The sequence below is a fragment of the Carassius carassius genome, chromosome 13 (assembly GCF_963082965.1).
Source record: "Carassius carassius chromosome 13, fCarCar2.1, whole genome shotgun sequence".
NCBI lineage: Eukaryota > Metazoa > Chordata > Actinopteri > Cypriniformes > Cyprinidae > Carassius > Carassius carassius.
The window spans coordinates 22639103-22656457 of NC_081767.1; the positions used below are offsets into that span (position 1 = coordinate 22639103).

General features: G+C 37.7%; 1 protein-coding gene across 1 annotated transcript in view; it reads right to left on the reverse strand.

Moving 5' to 3' along the window:
- The window catches only part of LOC132156105 (breast cancer anti-estrogen resistance protein 1-like), an 88799-nt gene extending 74513 nt beyond the window's left edge, over window positions 1-14286 (reverse strand). Inside the window, exon 1 of the mRNA XM_059564964.1 lies at window positions 13870-14286. Within this exon, the coding sequence (XP_059420947.1) occupies window positions 13870-13881 (12 nt within the window). The 5' untranslated portion in view covers window positions 13882-14286. The remainder of the gene's footprint in view (window positions 1-13869) is intronic.
- Window positions 14287-17355: the final 3069 nt, after the last annotated feature.

Here is a 17355-nt window from a genome sequence, read left to right on the forward strand (position 1 = left end):
TGGTTGTTTTTACAAACTTAGAGACAAATTGAAATTGTTTCCTGTTTTAATCAACAGCTTGCCACAGATCTCGTCGACAACATTTGTAATGTTTGTATTTACCCAGGAAAATTATCACTAATTACAGAGTACAGATCATTCCTGAGAATGGAGTTTTTGTAAACAGTACTGCAGATAGTTGTGGTACATCTAATATGCAGAAGTAACCTGGTTTACCATGACATAAGTTTTAATATTACAGACAAAGTAAATGATCACAGATGCTTCAAAAACACTTGTATTTACAGTACACTTGCAATTCCTTTAATAACATTATGGTTGTATTTTTAAAAAGTATTTTCAGACTTTGAATTAAGCATTGCACATTAGCTGGCCTCTTAATCTCTCTCTGCATTTGTTTATCTAGCTATTCTGTAGTCAACGGGGCATTGCCTACTCTTCTCCCTGTCCATTAGTGAGCATGTGATTAGCATTCCAGCAAAATTCCCTTAACTAGCCCTCGTCTCAACACACAAACACACGCATAACAAAACACCACGTACGCACACATACACGCGCCTGCATATACACTCAAACCTTGAAACAACAATTGCGTTGCCTCTTCCTACATACTGTAGGCTAGGCAGCAGCCTAACCATCACAGAAGCCTAATAAATGACTCTGCATAGGCAACTCTCTTAATGGTAGAAGGATGTGCATCACACAAATAGTGCTTTTCAAAGTGCACATGAAATTCTGCTAATGCTCAGTTGATTTTGTAACAGAGTGGTAACTGACTTTCATTAAACTCTTAAAATGACAAAGACACAGAGGTTGTCAGCCTCCACATAAAAAAAATGTCTTATTTCTACAACTATGATTATATTTGAGGGTGCTAAACTTACGATGTTATATATTTTACTATATTATTCTGTATATACAGTACTATGCAAAAGTCTTAAGTATATTAGATGCTTCACAACAACATTTGTTTGAAGACAGTTTTATATATATTGTTTTAGCGTCCCTGCATGGTATATCAAGATTTATAAACATTCCATTTGCAAAGCTGCAAAAGCTCTCACCATATTCTCACCAGAATATGTTTCACCAATCCCAAACTTCTGAACAGTAGTGGATGGATGGATGGATGTTGTTAGCTTATCAACCTCAACATTCAAGTGATATGAAGGTAAGGCCATCTTAGTGTTTGTTCTGCACTGCTGTTTCCTGCTTTGTCCACAGATGAGCAATGAACGACCTCTGTGCAGTAATCCAGTGGAGGAACATTTCCCTGTGGTCCCTGTCCTAGATAATCGAAGTTGCAAGACTGTCTAAGGTCTGTCTGATTCCCTCCTTGAGAACAGGAGATAAAATCCTGATAAGGAGCCAAATGATTGGAGGAAGTTCTGCAAGCCAACCACAACACTCAGATCCAAAGCTCAGTTCATGATTGACGTGGATAAATGAGAAAACGTAATGAATATGATATAATATCATGCAAAGACTGTATGATCTGAGCAAGACACACAAGCACACAAGGGTGGGCGGTATGATCAAAATCACAAAATCATATCACATACATCAGAGTAATTTTATATCATGGTAATTGTATATGCTGTATCACAATATAGCTATTTGTGCTTGAAAGTGAACAAAAATTGTATACATATATATATATATATATATATATATATATATATATATATATATTTATTTTATATATATTTTTTGGAGAACAGAAGTACTTGAATTGAGAATTCAATTACTTTTCTTCCTCTACTCCTGTATCTCATACATTATGTGCAGTTTCATCAAAATCATATAGTCTAGTGATACTCTGCAAAAGACAGCCGAATCACATAGTGGTTTTTAAAAGTTCCTCTGAGGCTCTCGGTACCATTGAGAGACTATTAAGAGCGATGACAGGTCTGCAGCACACAGACAGCGATTCAGAGACTCTCGCTGCATTCATCGCCAATAAATATTTACAATCCATTTATTTCAACACATACACACACATGACAGAGGGTAAAATGGCCAGCTCAGCGAGCTGGAAGAGGAAACATGCAGGAGACAGAACAATACCTCTTCCCAGCTGTGTGTGTGTGTGTGTGTGTGTGTGTGTGTGTGTGTGTGTGTGTGTGTGTGTGTGTGTGTGAGTGTGAGAGCTTTAGCACCTTCACTGACAAGCACATCAGTCAGATGTAAAGCACATCCTAACACACGGCATCAGTCTGCCATCAAATAGACAGTTCGAAGGCCGTATTCATCTGGTGAGAGTGACCGCTTGCTAAACTGAAGAGAAAGGGACTGTACAAAACCTGTTCACAGAGAATTTTTTTAAATAAAATATAAAATAATGGACCCTGTGGTAGAAAACCAAAGTTCTGTATTTTGTTAAATTTAACTCAATAGTGATTCATGGTGATGGTTATTCATGGTTAATTCATTGGTTAATTATACTTGGTTTGAAGCCACAAGTTAAATCCATCATAAAAAGAGGCAGAGGGAGGTATATATGGTGTGAAAGTGTGAGGAAAGTTAATTTAATTTTCACTCAATGCCTTTCCTCTCTCAGGACAATCCTTTAAGACATCCCACAATATGGAAACAATGTGTACTGGCTGCTGTATCTATCAATTCCAGAGTAATATCTTCTGTAGTGTGATCGTATAGGTACAAATAATATCAGAATAGCATGTGTCCTTATCCAGCAGCACTGAAACCAAATGCTGAAGAGGTATGATCCTGCGTTATGAAGCTTTATGGAAGTATAGGAGAATAAGCTAGGTGCTACAGACACATGGCCATCAAAAGTAAACAATAACCAAAAACAAGCTGGCATATGACAAGTATACTGTAGTTATGAAAACAGGAAAACAGTAACTCTTCCTTTCTAAATGTTTTCTTAGCATGAGGCTGTCTAGTTAAAACAGTTCAAAAATGTTAAGATCCCTGCACACACTTCGCTAGCTGTTTTTAAATGCAAGAATGCAAACTGTGTGTAATTCTGCTGTTTGCTCTATCTCTGGACATCTACCAAGGACTTTGTCAAGGCAAGCCTGTTTTTGTCTACGCTCTGACAAAAAGTGCCCACAGCCCCATTACTGTAAACATCTTTCTCTAAGTAAATATTTTCCAGATTATTCTCTTTTAACGTGTTGCCTGCTAGTACTAATGCTGCAGTTTTATCATATTATCCTTTCCGACTATGACAGCTTTGCAATTCATCTCTGGAAAGATATTATCATATAAAGTAAGAAGATTCTCTGCACTACTAAAATGCTACAAATTATAAAAAGAAATAAAAAAAAACTGGGATTGTGCCTTGGGAAGCTGATATGTGACACAGGAAACTGTTCCATGACACAACAGCTATCCTGAGTGCTGGGGTGAAGCTTGTGGCATTAGGGGCTCTCCTGGATGAGCAAATGATCAAGTGCCGATGTGCCTGTGTATATTAGTAGCACAGTGGCTGTTGACAAGACAGCAGTCTAGCCCAGACTCACTTTGGCTTCTGGGAGTTTCCAGGCCCAGAACTCCTGAACACAGTCTGGAAAAGAAAAGAAAGGAATTGGCAGAGAGAGAAAAAGTGAGAAAGAAAGGAACGGAAGACTGCATTCCAGTGTGGCGGTCCAAAAGTCTGCAAAATAGCTTTCCAAAAAAAAATCAGTCACAGTACCTATACACAACATTTTATTAACATTGCAAAAACATTTAATGGATACTGTTTTGCAGTAGAAATGTCAAAGGAATTATGCATAATAAAAAAACTACTGATGACTCAAAGGTTGTTTATGCACCGAAAAGTGTATGTAATGTAATACTGGAAAAACATTTGGAATCTTGGAACCATTACAGGTGGTACAACCATCATATCAACTAAGCTTTGAGCCTCTTTCTCTCTCATACAACCAGATCATACAGCCTTCTGTTTCACATGTTGCTTGACTTCTCCTAATTCCATATATTTCTTCTTCACAATCCCTTCTTATCGCTTCGTATTTCACCTACTCATTCTTTCTCCTGATGTCTTTCTGTGTTTCTCATCTCATCCTCTTTTACTCTCCACTTCTATCCAATCAATGTTTTTCCTCTTCATCTTCCTCAACCCCATCCCCCTCTTTTTTTCTCATAAGCTGGGGAACGGTCTGTAAATGAGTAGTAAATTGCCTGCCCTCCCAGTTCAAACCCAATTCACATGGCAGTTGAGCAGATTACTTGCCCAGCCAACAGGGCAAAGGGGAACAGGACAAGAACAAAAGCTTTGAACAATGTAGATTGGTTCATCTGTCCATTAACATTCATCTCCTTAATGCATATCAGTCAGACCAACCCAAGTTCAAAAGGTTCTTGTGCATAAATTTTGTTTTAAATGGGACCAAACACACAATAAGCTTTCCAGACTTTCTGGTCCAATCCAGAGCAGACCTCCAGGAACACTAGGAGTCCCTCAGCCATGTAGCTAAATTCAGAAACCAGGAAAAATCCAGGTAGGGGGTCCAGATGGCAAACCTTTCATGTCATGAAGAACAAGGTCTTGTTTAACCAGTCTGGATTTAGCCACATTGGTTACCATTTGTTGCCAAGTCTAGCAATGATCCATGAGCCATGGGGATGATCACGGGATCTCCACCCGCTATGCAAATTAAAGACCTTGATAAACGCTGCCTCTGCCTGAAACCCATAATTTACCTGCTTCACTAGATAGCTAGATCTACTAGCCACCTGTAGTGACGAACGTCTATGCATTCAACAAAGCATGAACATCCTACTTATCACCCAAGAGACCAATTCAGTGGACTCAGTCAATACATTCGCATATCTAAAAGAATATACTGTAATTTGAAAAATGACTACTGTCCCTTACTGTGGAACTAAAGTCTTCCTTTTAGACCCAAACTAGTTTAACATCAGCACACATGAGCAACTCTAATAAAGATGCATTAGTTTAAGTATAAAAGTTTGTAAGAATCTGTGAGAGAAGAACTAGGCTGTGAGAATATGAATGTCCAGCAGGTATATCTATAAAAGCCAGCTGTGGTTCATTAATGTTAACTGATGAGTTTGCAGTAGTTGGCTTGAAGCGTTCCGGAGGTCGTGCTGGGATTCTTATACAGCACTCTGAGTGTGCTACAGGAAGTACAGCATTCCTATAACACATAAACTTTGTAATAGCTACACCCTCTTGAGACCAACACACTAACACACACACAAGGACCCTATAAAAAAAAGAAAAACAACAGCAAAAACATCAGCTCGTAAATCATGAAATTGATACCAACAGAAGTTTCCATTTCAGAGCAAAAAATACCACTGATAACTGACAGATTAAAATTAAAAAAAGGAAATAGAGTCATTTTTAGAAATAAAAAGGTCACATTGAACATTTTACAACTACAAAGCCACAATTACAAGAGTTAAGATATTAAGTCACAATGCAAAATAGTCTCATTTTTAGATTAAAAGTCACAATTACGAGAAACAAAAAACATTGCGAGATAAACTGAAAAGTAAAAAATAGATGCCTTGCAACAACGATAGTCACAATTTTACAAGCCACAACATTATGACAATTAAGTGGCAATTATGAGACAAATAGCAACTGACAAGTCACATTGAAAAACAACAGCTTAAACTATGATAAACAGTCAATTTGAAAGAAACAAAAGAAATAAATTGCAACTGTGAGATATGAATTCACCATTCAAAATAAAGTCACATTTTGATAGTCACATTAAGGAGAAACAAAACATTGAGAGATATAATCTGACAATGATGACAGAAAGATTTTAAAAAGTTGAAACTGCAATACAGTCACAAATAACTTTTTTAACTCTGAGACAGAAACAGGTTTCCAGATGCCAGATTTTTGACCACATCTTTCAAGTCAGAGAGTGAATATTCTAAGTATGCTGTACGTGTGTTTGACAGTGTACGCAAGTTGTAATGGGACTATAATTAATGAACCAATGCTAATCTCCAAACAGTGGTACAAAAGCTAAATCCCAGCTTTCGCTGGCCACTACGAAACCAAGAGCAGCAAAGTCCTACGAAAAGATCAAAAACCAATCTTCAAAATAAAATTTCTTTCACATCAAGCTTCTTTGATGCCTACAAATGACTTTTTCTTTTACCGTAAAACTGCAGTAATAACGTGCAACATCCCTTTATTGTCCTCATGCAAGCATGGCTCACTGGCGTCAGCATTAAAAAAGCAACAAGCTGCTTAAAGGTCACCTCTCTAGCGGAAAAATGAGAGATGCAACATTGGGTTAGCGCCATGCTGCAGTTGATGCAACTTTAATCCGCTGCACTACATTGATGAGGAAGTGGGACAACGGTCTCCAGAAAGGTCACATTATAGCAGCTGTGTGAAATGGAGTCGTCCACTTCAAAACCGTCTCTTATTTTGTCTCACTCTCCCCATCACCTCCTCCCTCTCCTATCAGTCTTGTGCTCTCTCTCCCTAAATCCCCAATCACGGCTCACAAGTTCCCATCATTGAAAAGGTCAACAGGAGCAAGAACGCATCCACAATGACTTCCAATGAGACATTTCCTCAAGGAGGGCCATGGAAAGGTGATGGTGGTGGTCAAGCCAAATCAGAAAGGGCACCTAATCTATTCCAGCACCATCACCAGAGTGAAATAAATTACATTAATTATGCATTATGCTTGCTGTTTATCCATGGGACTGATCATTATAGCTTCAAGAGTGTTAACATTGACTGTACATTTATGTGCATGCCACTAAAAGACTCCGGATTGTCCCAGAGGTCGGATATAGAAACCTGGAATGTATTTAATACATTGAGAAGTTGATTAATTTACCTAATCCATCAATTATGAAACTGAATTCTGGCATTCCAAAGCATACATCCCAATAACTGTTGCTTTAATTTAAGGAATGCAACATGCATTGCAGTTTTAAACTTCACATTACACACTAAAGATTACAGCCTCTTTATTCTGCTGCAGTGTGGCTTAGGCACATCAAATAAGAGGCACATGCTTGCATGTCAGTGCCACACACTCACTCAAGCATGCTCAATAGCATTAAGAGTTCCTATGTGCATATTAAATATGATATTTCATGTACACACTCATACGGACACACTGCTGAGAAGATGTGATTGAGGTGCTCTACACTCACACATCCTTAATGAGCATCCAGACAGAGAGGTTCATTAAAACACAGGCGGATGCTGATGATGTCATGCTCAAGCCCTGTGGAGAGGTTGATAAGGACAGAAGCAGTGTTGTTATTATTAACTATTTCAATTAGCGAATTTTAATAGCTTTAGTTTTATTTTTTTTTATTTTTTTTAAATGGTGCTTTGGCAACCAATTGAAATAAGTTAGAGTTGTTAAAATAAAAATTACGGAAACTGAAATTAAAATAAGTTATAAGTTAAAATAAGGGGTACAAAACAGCATAACAGAATTACTAAAACTTCTAAAAAAATCTAAAATAAAATTTAATTCAAAATATTAATAAATACTATTACAGTACATGAATAGTACTAAAAATAACACTGGACAGGACAAATAGCAACTCACTAATTTATCTCAAGTTAGGATGAGGGTTATTCAAGCGTATCAAACATATTGAAAAGGATGGTGGGCTCGGAATATACAAACTGATGGTCTTCTGCCTGTTGTCCACATACAGCATCTTCTGTAATCTTCTCCTCTTCTTTATCTCCATGCTCTACCTCAAAATTTCTATTGTTCACTCTCTGTGCTTACTATTATCTTTTCCCAAGCCTCTTGTGGTGTCTTTCCTCTTCTTCTCACTATGTCTTTCACTGCAACCCTGCTCTTGTGTTGCCATTATGTCTTTTACTTTTCAACTTTCACAGGATTTTCTGGTCTCTATAGGCCATTACACTGGACTCTTCTAGTTCTAGTCTCATTTGGGCTCATCTGAGTTGAACTGGATTGGCCTTAGTTTAAACTGGACTTTCCTGGGCTGTCCTCAGCTGAAATAAACTGGACCTGTTTAGCTAAAAATGCACTGAACTGGGTTGGGATTAGCTAAATAAACTGGATTTGTCTCAGATTATCTGAACTAAAAACTGGGCACACTATACTGGACCTGACTGAGTTTAAAAAAAACTAGAGTTTACTGGGTCAGCTTTAGTTGAGATAAACTGGATTTGCCTTAGCTAATCTGGACTGAACTGAACATGCTAAACTGGACCTGACTGGGTTGGTTTTAGTTCATCAACACGGCTGGCCTTATCTACTCTGCACTGAACCTGGCATGATAAACTTGACATGAATGAATTTAGCTAAACTGGACTGATCTAGGCTCCATTTAGCAAAGTACAACTGTAATGGTCTTAGCTAACCTGTACTGAACTGGGCATGCTAAATCCGATTGGACTAGGCTGAGTTTAGCTGAGTACAACTGGATTGGCTTTAGCTAATCTGGTCTGGGCTTATCCAAGTTTTATTGACTGGGTTTAGCTAAACTGAACTGGATTGAGCTGGACTAAACAGATAAACTGGAATGGGCATGCTAAATTGGAGAAGACAGTATTGGGCTATATGCTGAGTTCATGTGGACTGGTCTTAGCTGAATTTGTATTGTCTAAACAGATGTCTCTGTCAGGTTCACTTGTATGTACAGTTCCCTCCCACATCTTATCCTGCACATACAGTGTAATCTCAGACAGCCCGGTGTAATCGGTGGCGCTCCATTAATATGACCACGACGCACATCAGCTAGCAGATTTACGACGCTGGCGACGGGACGATTTGGCACAGGCAGTGGCAAAAACAGACACATGCACACAACTACACTCACTCACTTTTCTATCTCCCTTTGCTGCACTATAATGAGGATGTGGATGCTGATGTGGATGTGGATGCAAAACAAATATGTGCAACAGTTTCTCTCTCTCTTTGTCTACCAACACAATCACTGAACACAAAACATGAACATGAGGCATGCAAATTTTACACATACATACTCAACATAATCTCCATCCAAAGATGTGCACACACACACACCTCTCCCCCTTTCTAATACTGACGAAGGAGATGTACAGGGCAGTAGAACAAAAGAGCGGGTTACACTGAGACAAATCATCACATGGTGAAAAAGTCCTGCATTTCATTAGCAACTCAGCACAACCAAGCCACGTTGATAAACACATATGAGTTAAACAGCAGCATAAACACAACTCTAGAGAGGGCCACACATTCATAAGTCAGTCCTGCCAGTCTGACACACAGAAAACAACATGCTTCTTTAAACACCCTGGGTTCAAGAGGTCAAGAAGTCAAGTATTGTGACTTGTTTAGAGGAGACGTGTTTACGTGACTCTTTTAGGTCCCGTGAGGACTGGCATGTGTCATCCCAACCAGCTGAGAGCAGTCGTCTGCACGACAGTCAATGCCAGGGTGAGTAAAACGACACCAGCTTTTGAAATCATAAGGGGCCTACTTGGATTTCACACTGAGTATGTCCCCCACTGCTACAAATATAAAAGCAAAAGAGCTCTGCAAAACAAAAGCAAGCATGTGCGCACACACACACACACACTGTTAAAAGCAAGGAAACTAAAATTAAAACAAAAAAAAAACATGTGAACCTTCAGAGTGACAAAAGATGAAGGACATAGAAAAACCGATGAATAAGAAAAAGGATGAAAAGCAATGTGGAAGTATGTGAGGCTATATTCAGACAAAGAAAACCAGTCAGAGAGTATCTTTTTGGAGTGATCTGTTTGTTTGCCAGTCTGCAGACTATCGCTGCACACAAATTCTATACACTGCATTCCTACACTATATCAGACAGACACATGCTTTACTCCATCGTGTGAATATACAGTTTTTGTGCTCATAAACATAACTGAATAGAGAATGATCAGACATTAATATAGAACGACTTTTGATGATATTCAAAGAAATGATATTCCTGAATCATAAATGAAACTGAACTGAGGTAGCAAATGTGATGAAAAAAATGTAATTCAGATCTACGTATATGCTATGAAGTAGAAATAAAATGAGTTCTACAAAAATCTAAGAAATTCATATCACTGTAATTTTTAATTAGCAAAGTAAATGTAAACCAATACTGGCTTGACAAAGTATTGAAGTTTGAAGGTCTATAGCCTTGAAGGAGAGAAAATTACAGATTAATAGATAGAATGATACAACAATGTCAGATAAATAGAACAAACAACAAATGAATGATACAATAAGCAAGAATGACAGAAAAGCAGAAAAAGAGGCACATGCTTGCATGAAAAAAACAGAAAAAAAACTACAGAATGATAGATACAGTAGCTAGAACAGAAAGAGAACAACAAAGAATAATAGTATGACAAAACAACAGGATGATAGAAAGACAGAATGATAGAACAAACAATAGAACAAAATTATAGAAAGACAGACAGACACAGACAGACAGACAGACAGACAGACACAGACAGACAGACAGACAGACAGACAGACAGACAGACAGACAGACAGATAGATAGATAGATAGATAGATGAAGAATGTGAGCGCAGTCCAAGGTAATTCAATTTTCATGCTTTACATACAACTACAGAAAACATCCTGCTAAACACACACGCAGCCTATAAGATAACACAACACTGCATACTAATGTGAATGATATTAAAATCAGATGAATATGAATAGCTGTTTGTCAAAAGACTCCTGAGGTGACATAAACTTTAATATTTACATTCATATTCATCATATGTTCACCTGCAGCTGCTTCTAGCATTCCTATTTTTCTTTTGAGCTGACAAGAAATAAACTAATGAGTGTGCCAGCTGTTCTCTGGATTAAGATGCATCCAGTGTAATAGTGTATGTATTTGAGCAAAAAATGGCCATCCTTAATCACTAAAAATGGATAAAGATGCCTGCCGGGAGTGGCAAAGCAGGGACCACTGATGTGTGACTGCATAAAGGAAAGAATGTCTATGGGATGAGACACTGAATAGTATGATTTCAGAGAGGAAATCATAGAAGTATTTTCAAATCCATGTCACAATTCGTCTTTGGAGTTGTGCTTGTTCATACATGTTATGTTTAGCATTATACACTGTTTACTAAGAGTTACGCTGCCAACGAAACTCCTATGTGGAAGGCTGGTGGCCTGTAGTTGCCAGGGCAACGCATACAAATAGCAAAAGGTCTTTATTGGGTGATTGAAATGGGACAGCTCACCTAAGCCAACATTATTAATATGTATGTGGAGTATCATCTATGACAAGCACCAAATGCCAGGCATGTGACAGTGATCTAGCAAGCTCGTTCCCTGTTGGCATCGCATTTAACCTCTCGTGGTAAAACTCAGAGGGACGGTGGGGGGGAATAAGTCAATATGTATGAAGGAGAGCATGTGTAGAACTCAAACTTATGAATTTATGTATTTATGTATTACAGGAAGTATGTATGCATTCATACATGCTTGCAGAATTCAAATGAAAGTGAATGGAGATATGCAAGTCTGGACACATGTTGGTAAAGCGTCAGTGGGGTAGTGTCTTCATATTGTTAACCAAATCTAAAACTGAATCTATGAAATAAAGCTGAAATAAAGTAAAATAAAATCTAAATATTAGAAAACAAAACTGAACTCAAACTTTTACATTTAACAAAATATATTATAATTCAATACTAACATTACTAAACCTTACACTCGAATAAAAATAAAGCTATATAGAAATATAAAACAAATATGCAATGACATACAAAATGACTAAAACTTAAAAAATAAAAAAAAGTAAAAGTTAATTCAAAATATTAATAAAAATTACAGTAGTACTTGTATATAAATAATACTAAAATGGCATTGTTTCTACACTGATTGGGTTAATTTCACTTTCTGACTGAAAATATGATAGCATAAACAATATGGGTAGAAAAAAAATCAAGTAATATTTTACCTGTGTTTAAAGTCCAAATTTCTGTGATAAGAATATAGCAAGCAAACAATCAATTTTTTTTTATAACTGAGGTTTGAGCCAAAATGTATTATTTTTATTAATTTTGCATAATGTTATAATAAATGTTTTATACAACAAATACTCAAACTATCCACATATTGTTTTTTTGAGATTATTATATTTGTTAAATATCAAATGAACTGCATAGTTGGAGCAAATGTTAAGATTTTCGTAATATACCAAGTTAGGAGATTCCTATATGAAATTAATTTTCTGTGCAAGCAAAATGCATCCTGTTAACTGAAATATGCCCAAACTGATCTGAATCAAAAGAAGAATCGAATTAAAAACAAATGAGGAAGTTTGGATTAAAACCAATGAATAAACCAATGTGGGTTGCAATCCTTACACTCCTGCAGCTTTCCTACTGATGCAAACACTACATTAAAATGCATTAGCCATTACACTTGTTGATTTTTCACTTTTTGGTGACATCTGTTGGTCTAAGGTAAATGAATCTCACTGGTTGTGTGGAAAACGAGGCACAAGACAAGCAAACCATACTCTCGTCATTGTGGTAGAACAGCTGCTGCGATCATGCTCGTTCACACCGGGCAAAAACAGCAATCTGGCTTCTGGCATGGGACATCGGTACTCAAAACATACACCATTCTTTGTCACTGGCACTGAGCATTTTCTTATAGAGTTAAACTGAACAATGCACAGACCACTGGTGGCCTTCCGAGGCCATTTTCTTACTTGAATGCAAAGAGCAGAAGTGATTTTATTATTTATTCGTAACATCATCAAGATGCCAGTTCTCCTAAAATCAGCAGTGGGAAAATATATAGGTGCCAAGCTCCCAAGACATGCAAATTAACTCCATTCCTCCCACAGGGATCCACAATGACGTTTTGCAGAACTGCGCATCCTCCACAGCCCTGTATTAGCAATCCACTGACTTCTACTTAACTTCAGTCAGCGAGTGCAAACATTAAATCGTGTTGCAGTATGATGAAATGAGATGCCAAAAGCAGTAGGGAGGCAGAACACAGGTCTTACAGGTTGGGACTCGATGGAGAGCTCTTGAGCTGGGACTTTTTTGGAACCAGGTCCATGGTACAAGAACAGATTTTGCCTCAGGGTCAACCATGTTTACTTGTGAAAATGCACAGTATTAGTAATATTTATCAAGTCTTGATTACAGTATCATGTTAACACAAGTAACAAATAATTCTGAATTTGTGACAGAAACTGTCCCGGTTTGACCATCCAATGAAAAAAATCCATTGGTATTGATAGTTTTGAAATGCTGCAAACGGAAATTACTTTCAAGGGCCTTCTGCTCTATAAGGTCATAAGGTTCTTCATAAAAGGGTTAATCATAATGCAATGTAACACCCAATAAATAAAAAAAAACTAATAATAAAAAAAAACATTTTTATTTTTATTTTCTATTATTATTAGTATTGACAATGTAATAAATCTTGTTGTTGTTTTCCTCCAACAAATCAAAATACCTGAAGCCAACAGAAACGTGAAATATTTCTTGAAGAAATTCTCCATCCTATTTGTGCGCCTATTTTCTATATTTCAGCTCATGGATTCCGAGGTTGTGTGTCAAAACCTCATGAGCTGCATATAGAGAAAACGCATTTTTGGGCATTTTTGGCACGCGCACCATTTCGGGCATCCTTGGAACACGCCAAGATGCCCAAAAACGCTGTATCGGTAGAAAAAATGCATTGACTTGAGGGAACTACAAAAATAACAGTTCCACTACAGTCCTGAACAGCCGCTTTATACTAAATGACCACAGTGTGCATCACCACAGCGATAGCAAACAGCCTATTCTTTCAAACCAACATCTGGGCGTCCGGCACAAAGCATGCAGGTTACTATCAAGCCGTTCCGTAACTTTTCCACGTCGCGATGAATCATTTCAAAGGTTAAATTGAAGAACCTACCGGTACAGACATCTTGAGCGCCTTCTTTCAATCCACTACAAAACTGATGCTGATTTTAATGGACCAGTTTCTTCCCCTCCAACGGGTTTTCAGCAGAAAACATCAATTTGTGTTGTTAGGCTTCTCTCAGAGACCTTCTATTCCATGTTGTATGTAGTAAGGGTGCAATCCGGGTCTCGATGGGGTGATAAGTTTGATGTGAATGTTTTAGATGTGTCTCGCTCCACCTCGCACGGGCAGCGCTGCGCAGTTTCACTTCTCCTCTCTCTCCAGAGGCAGAGAGCTGCTGTTGGGCTACTATTAATATGGCTATGTTTGAATTAAAACGCTTCTCTTATTCCGCCGTATAAAGTAAGGAATGACCTGGCTTCTGTATGTCTGTACTGCGGTGGCGTACACTGACACTTCACAGCACAGCGAACCAGAACGCTGGTCTCTCTCTCTCTCTCTCTCTCTCTCTCTCTGATGGAATCGTCAAGTCCTGTTTAAAGGGATACTCTCCTGTTACCTCGGTGTGGATAAACACGGCATGGTTTATATTATACGCTGTTAACGGTGTTTACATTCGATGCGTTGATGCTAGTCTCGAGCTACTGTGCTGTTAAATGTTCTTTATACTGTTTTATTTTCCCCTCTCACTGGGAAAATAATATCTGTGAGCATACGTCCAGTTAGACAAAAATCTGTTCACGCTCAAACCCAAACTAGTAGGCTACAGTGCGCATGATGTAAATTTCATATTCAGTATGTGCCTTGAATTTTTTATTTATTTTGCACTAAAGAGTTTGTACAAAGCGCCAACACAGTCCTGTGTCCTTGTTTTAAAGTTTAAAATAGGCTAGATGTAGGAGAGGAACAGTAAGGATAAACCACTGTAGGTGCAACAATAATAGACACCCACACTTATGACCAATTATGTTCTGAATTTAGAAATGTTGTAGAATTTAGATGCAAACTTGTGTGGATTGAAATTTGTCTATACTGAATGATGTTTTTGTCACTCAAACTATTGTCACTGTGAAGAGACCTTTATTGTTGCTATAATAAAAAATGTGGTAACTTTGTATCAAATGGAAAATGTCAGAAAGGTTCTGAAAGCCCCATTCACAACGTCAGCAACAATAAAACCTGTGATTTGTTGATATGTCATTACATCTTAACACAACATGTCATCCTTCTTCAACACAGTAGCTGACAGGTTTACATGGGCTGTACTGTCTCTAAGTCGCTCCATATTTGCATAAAGTTTTTCTCAGCTTTTTCGAGTTCACTGGACATGCCCACATATAGTCAACAACAGTCATTCATGTTGTGGAAGTCACCAGCTCTTAATGAAAATAAATAAGTTAAGGCCACATTGTCAAGTCACTGACTGTGTGAATGAAGCTTTACACTATTATTCATTGCTTTAAAATACACTAGGCTATTACATTCACCGAACACTTTTTCACCCAAAAAGGTGTTGTGGCTGCATATCCAGTTTTCAATTATGTTAAAAGTAAAAGACACATTTAACAAACTGCTTAAGATGCTCCTTTGAGACCAATCAAATAACATCTTGATGGATCTCAATTCAATGAGTAAAACTTTAACACAAAAAGGAACTATACCAAACTATAATTTCATTGTACATAACAATGGATGATATAGACAAGGGGTGCCAAACTCAATTCCTGGAGGGCCCAAGCCCTTTAGTTCCAACACACATACCATGTAGTTTTCAAATAAGCCTGAAGGACTTGATTAGTTGGATAAGGTGTGTTTAATTTGAATCTAAACTCTGCAGGGCTCCGGCCCTCCATAAATTGAGTTTGACACCCCTGTTTGGTTTAAAAATAACTAATTATGTGTAATCCTCTTTTAAACTTTATTACCGATTTATGGCATCCTGAGGCATAGTTTAGAAACTACCATATCTGCAGGAACACAATCTCCTTGACAACAAAAATATATAGTATATATTTAGCATTAAATGTAGCAGTTACCCATTAACATGATGAAACTGGCTGCAAACATTCTAGCATTTGACTCTGAAAGAAAAAAACATTAATAACACAGATTTGCCAAAAGATGATGATACCAACAAAATGTTTGGCCCTTTAAATTAGCTGATCCTGAACGATATTCTGGGGCTGGGGGTTACTAACAAAGATTAAGCACGTCTTTAAAAAAGGTTTCAATTTAATTTTCACTTTAAGGAAAAAACTGTGTGTTATTTGTCAGACAGCAGATAGAAATATGTGTTGTGGAGGACAATTAGTTTACAAGCAGTATCATTCCCAATGCTCTCACTGACAGCTATGCCATGAGCACTGTCAATGGCTTTTAATTACACAGGGCAGCTGCGTGAAAGAAGTCAAAGGTCCTCTTCTTATCTTCAAATGTCTGTTAAATTGGTGTCTTGGCACTCCCTCCCTTCATCTGCCAACATTGGCTAATGTTGAAAGGGCTTAGATACAGGAAAGAAGACCTTCAGAAGGAAATCTTTTTGGTGGGCAGCCAAAGAAGTCCATGTTGAATTTACTGCAAAGATGGGGAAAATAAACCTCTCTCTTGTGGTCTGCAATTGGATATTAGCCACTGAGCCGGCCCGTATGGAATCTGTGTGGGCAAAACAGATTTGGAACACCCCTCATTCATCAAGTTACTGTACATCTGACACCTCTTGTTTGTCAATTAAATATTTTAGGTAATTTAATCTTGTTTTCAAATACAGTAGTAGTCTCAGCTCTTTTTTTACACATTTTACCCATTTCTAATTCCATTCAGCAAGAGTTGACTAATTTTTCAGCAAAATCACTCCAGCAAGTGTACCATAAAAAGTGCAGCACATACTAACCTTAAAAGCATACCATAAAGTTCAAAAGGCAATGCACTGAAAATGTAGAAGTAAATCATTTTATTGTAGCTCACACATAGGGAGTAGTAAATAGCCAGGAGTCCTTTAAAGCTCCTCTTAACTCTGACGACCTGGAGGTAAGAGGCATTTGGAACATTTTAGTCAGCTGTTATTTTAGGTTCTCATCACAGTGATTGTTTATAATTGTGCTCTCAACAGCGCCGTCTATTTTTAAGGTTTCTGCCCCTGTTTGAAGTCATGCACTTGGTGACAGACAGATACACATGCCTGGAGGTGAAGTTTGCGTTATATATATATATATATATACGCTACAGGGATTCCGAGTAGACGCCTAAGACCCTGTTGCCCCATAGAGGTCTTTTAATATAGGAAACTGCTAAGGGTCTACATCACAGTGTTGGATCTGTGGATGCACTGGATCAGATCCATTTTGGCCTGCTTATCTGACTCTATACTGTACATAACGCATTCTAATTAATATTAATAACCAACAGTTTGTTACTACTGTGGAATCACTCAAGAAATGTACCCAAGATGTGAAGTAAGATATCTTATGAAGTAAGAAGGAAATAGAGAGAGGAAATGCAAGTATAGAATGGCAGGAAAGGAAAAAAAAGTCTTGTGAA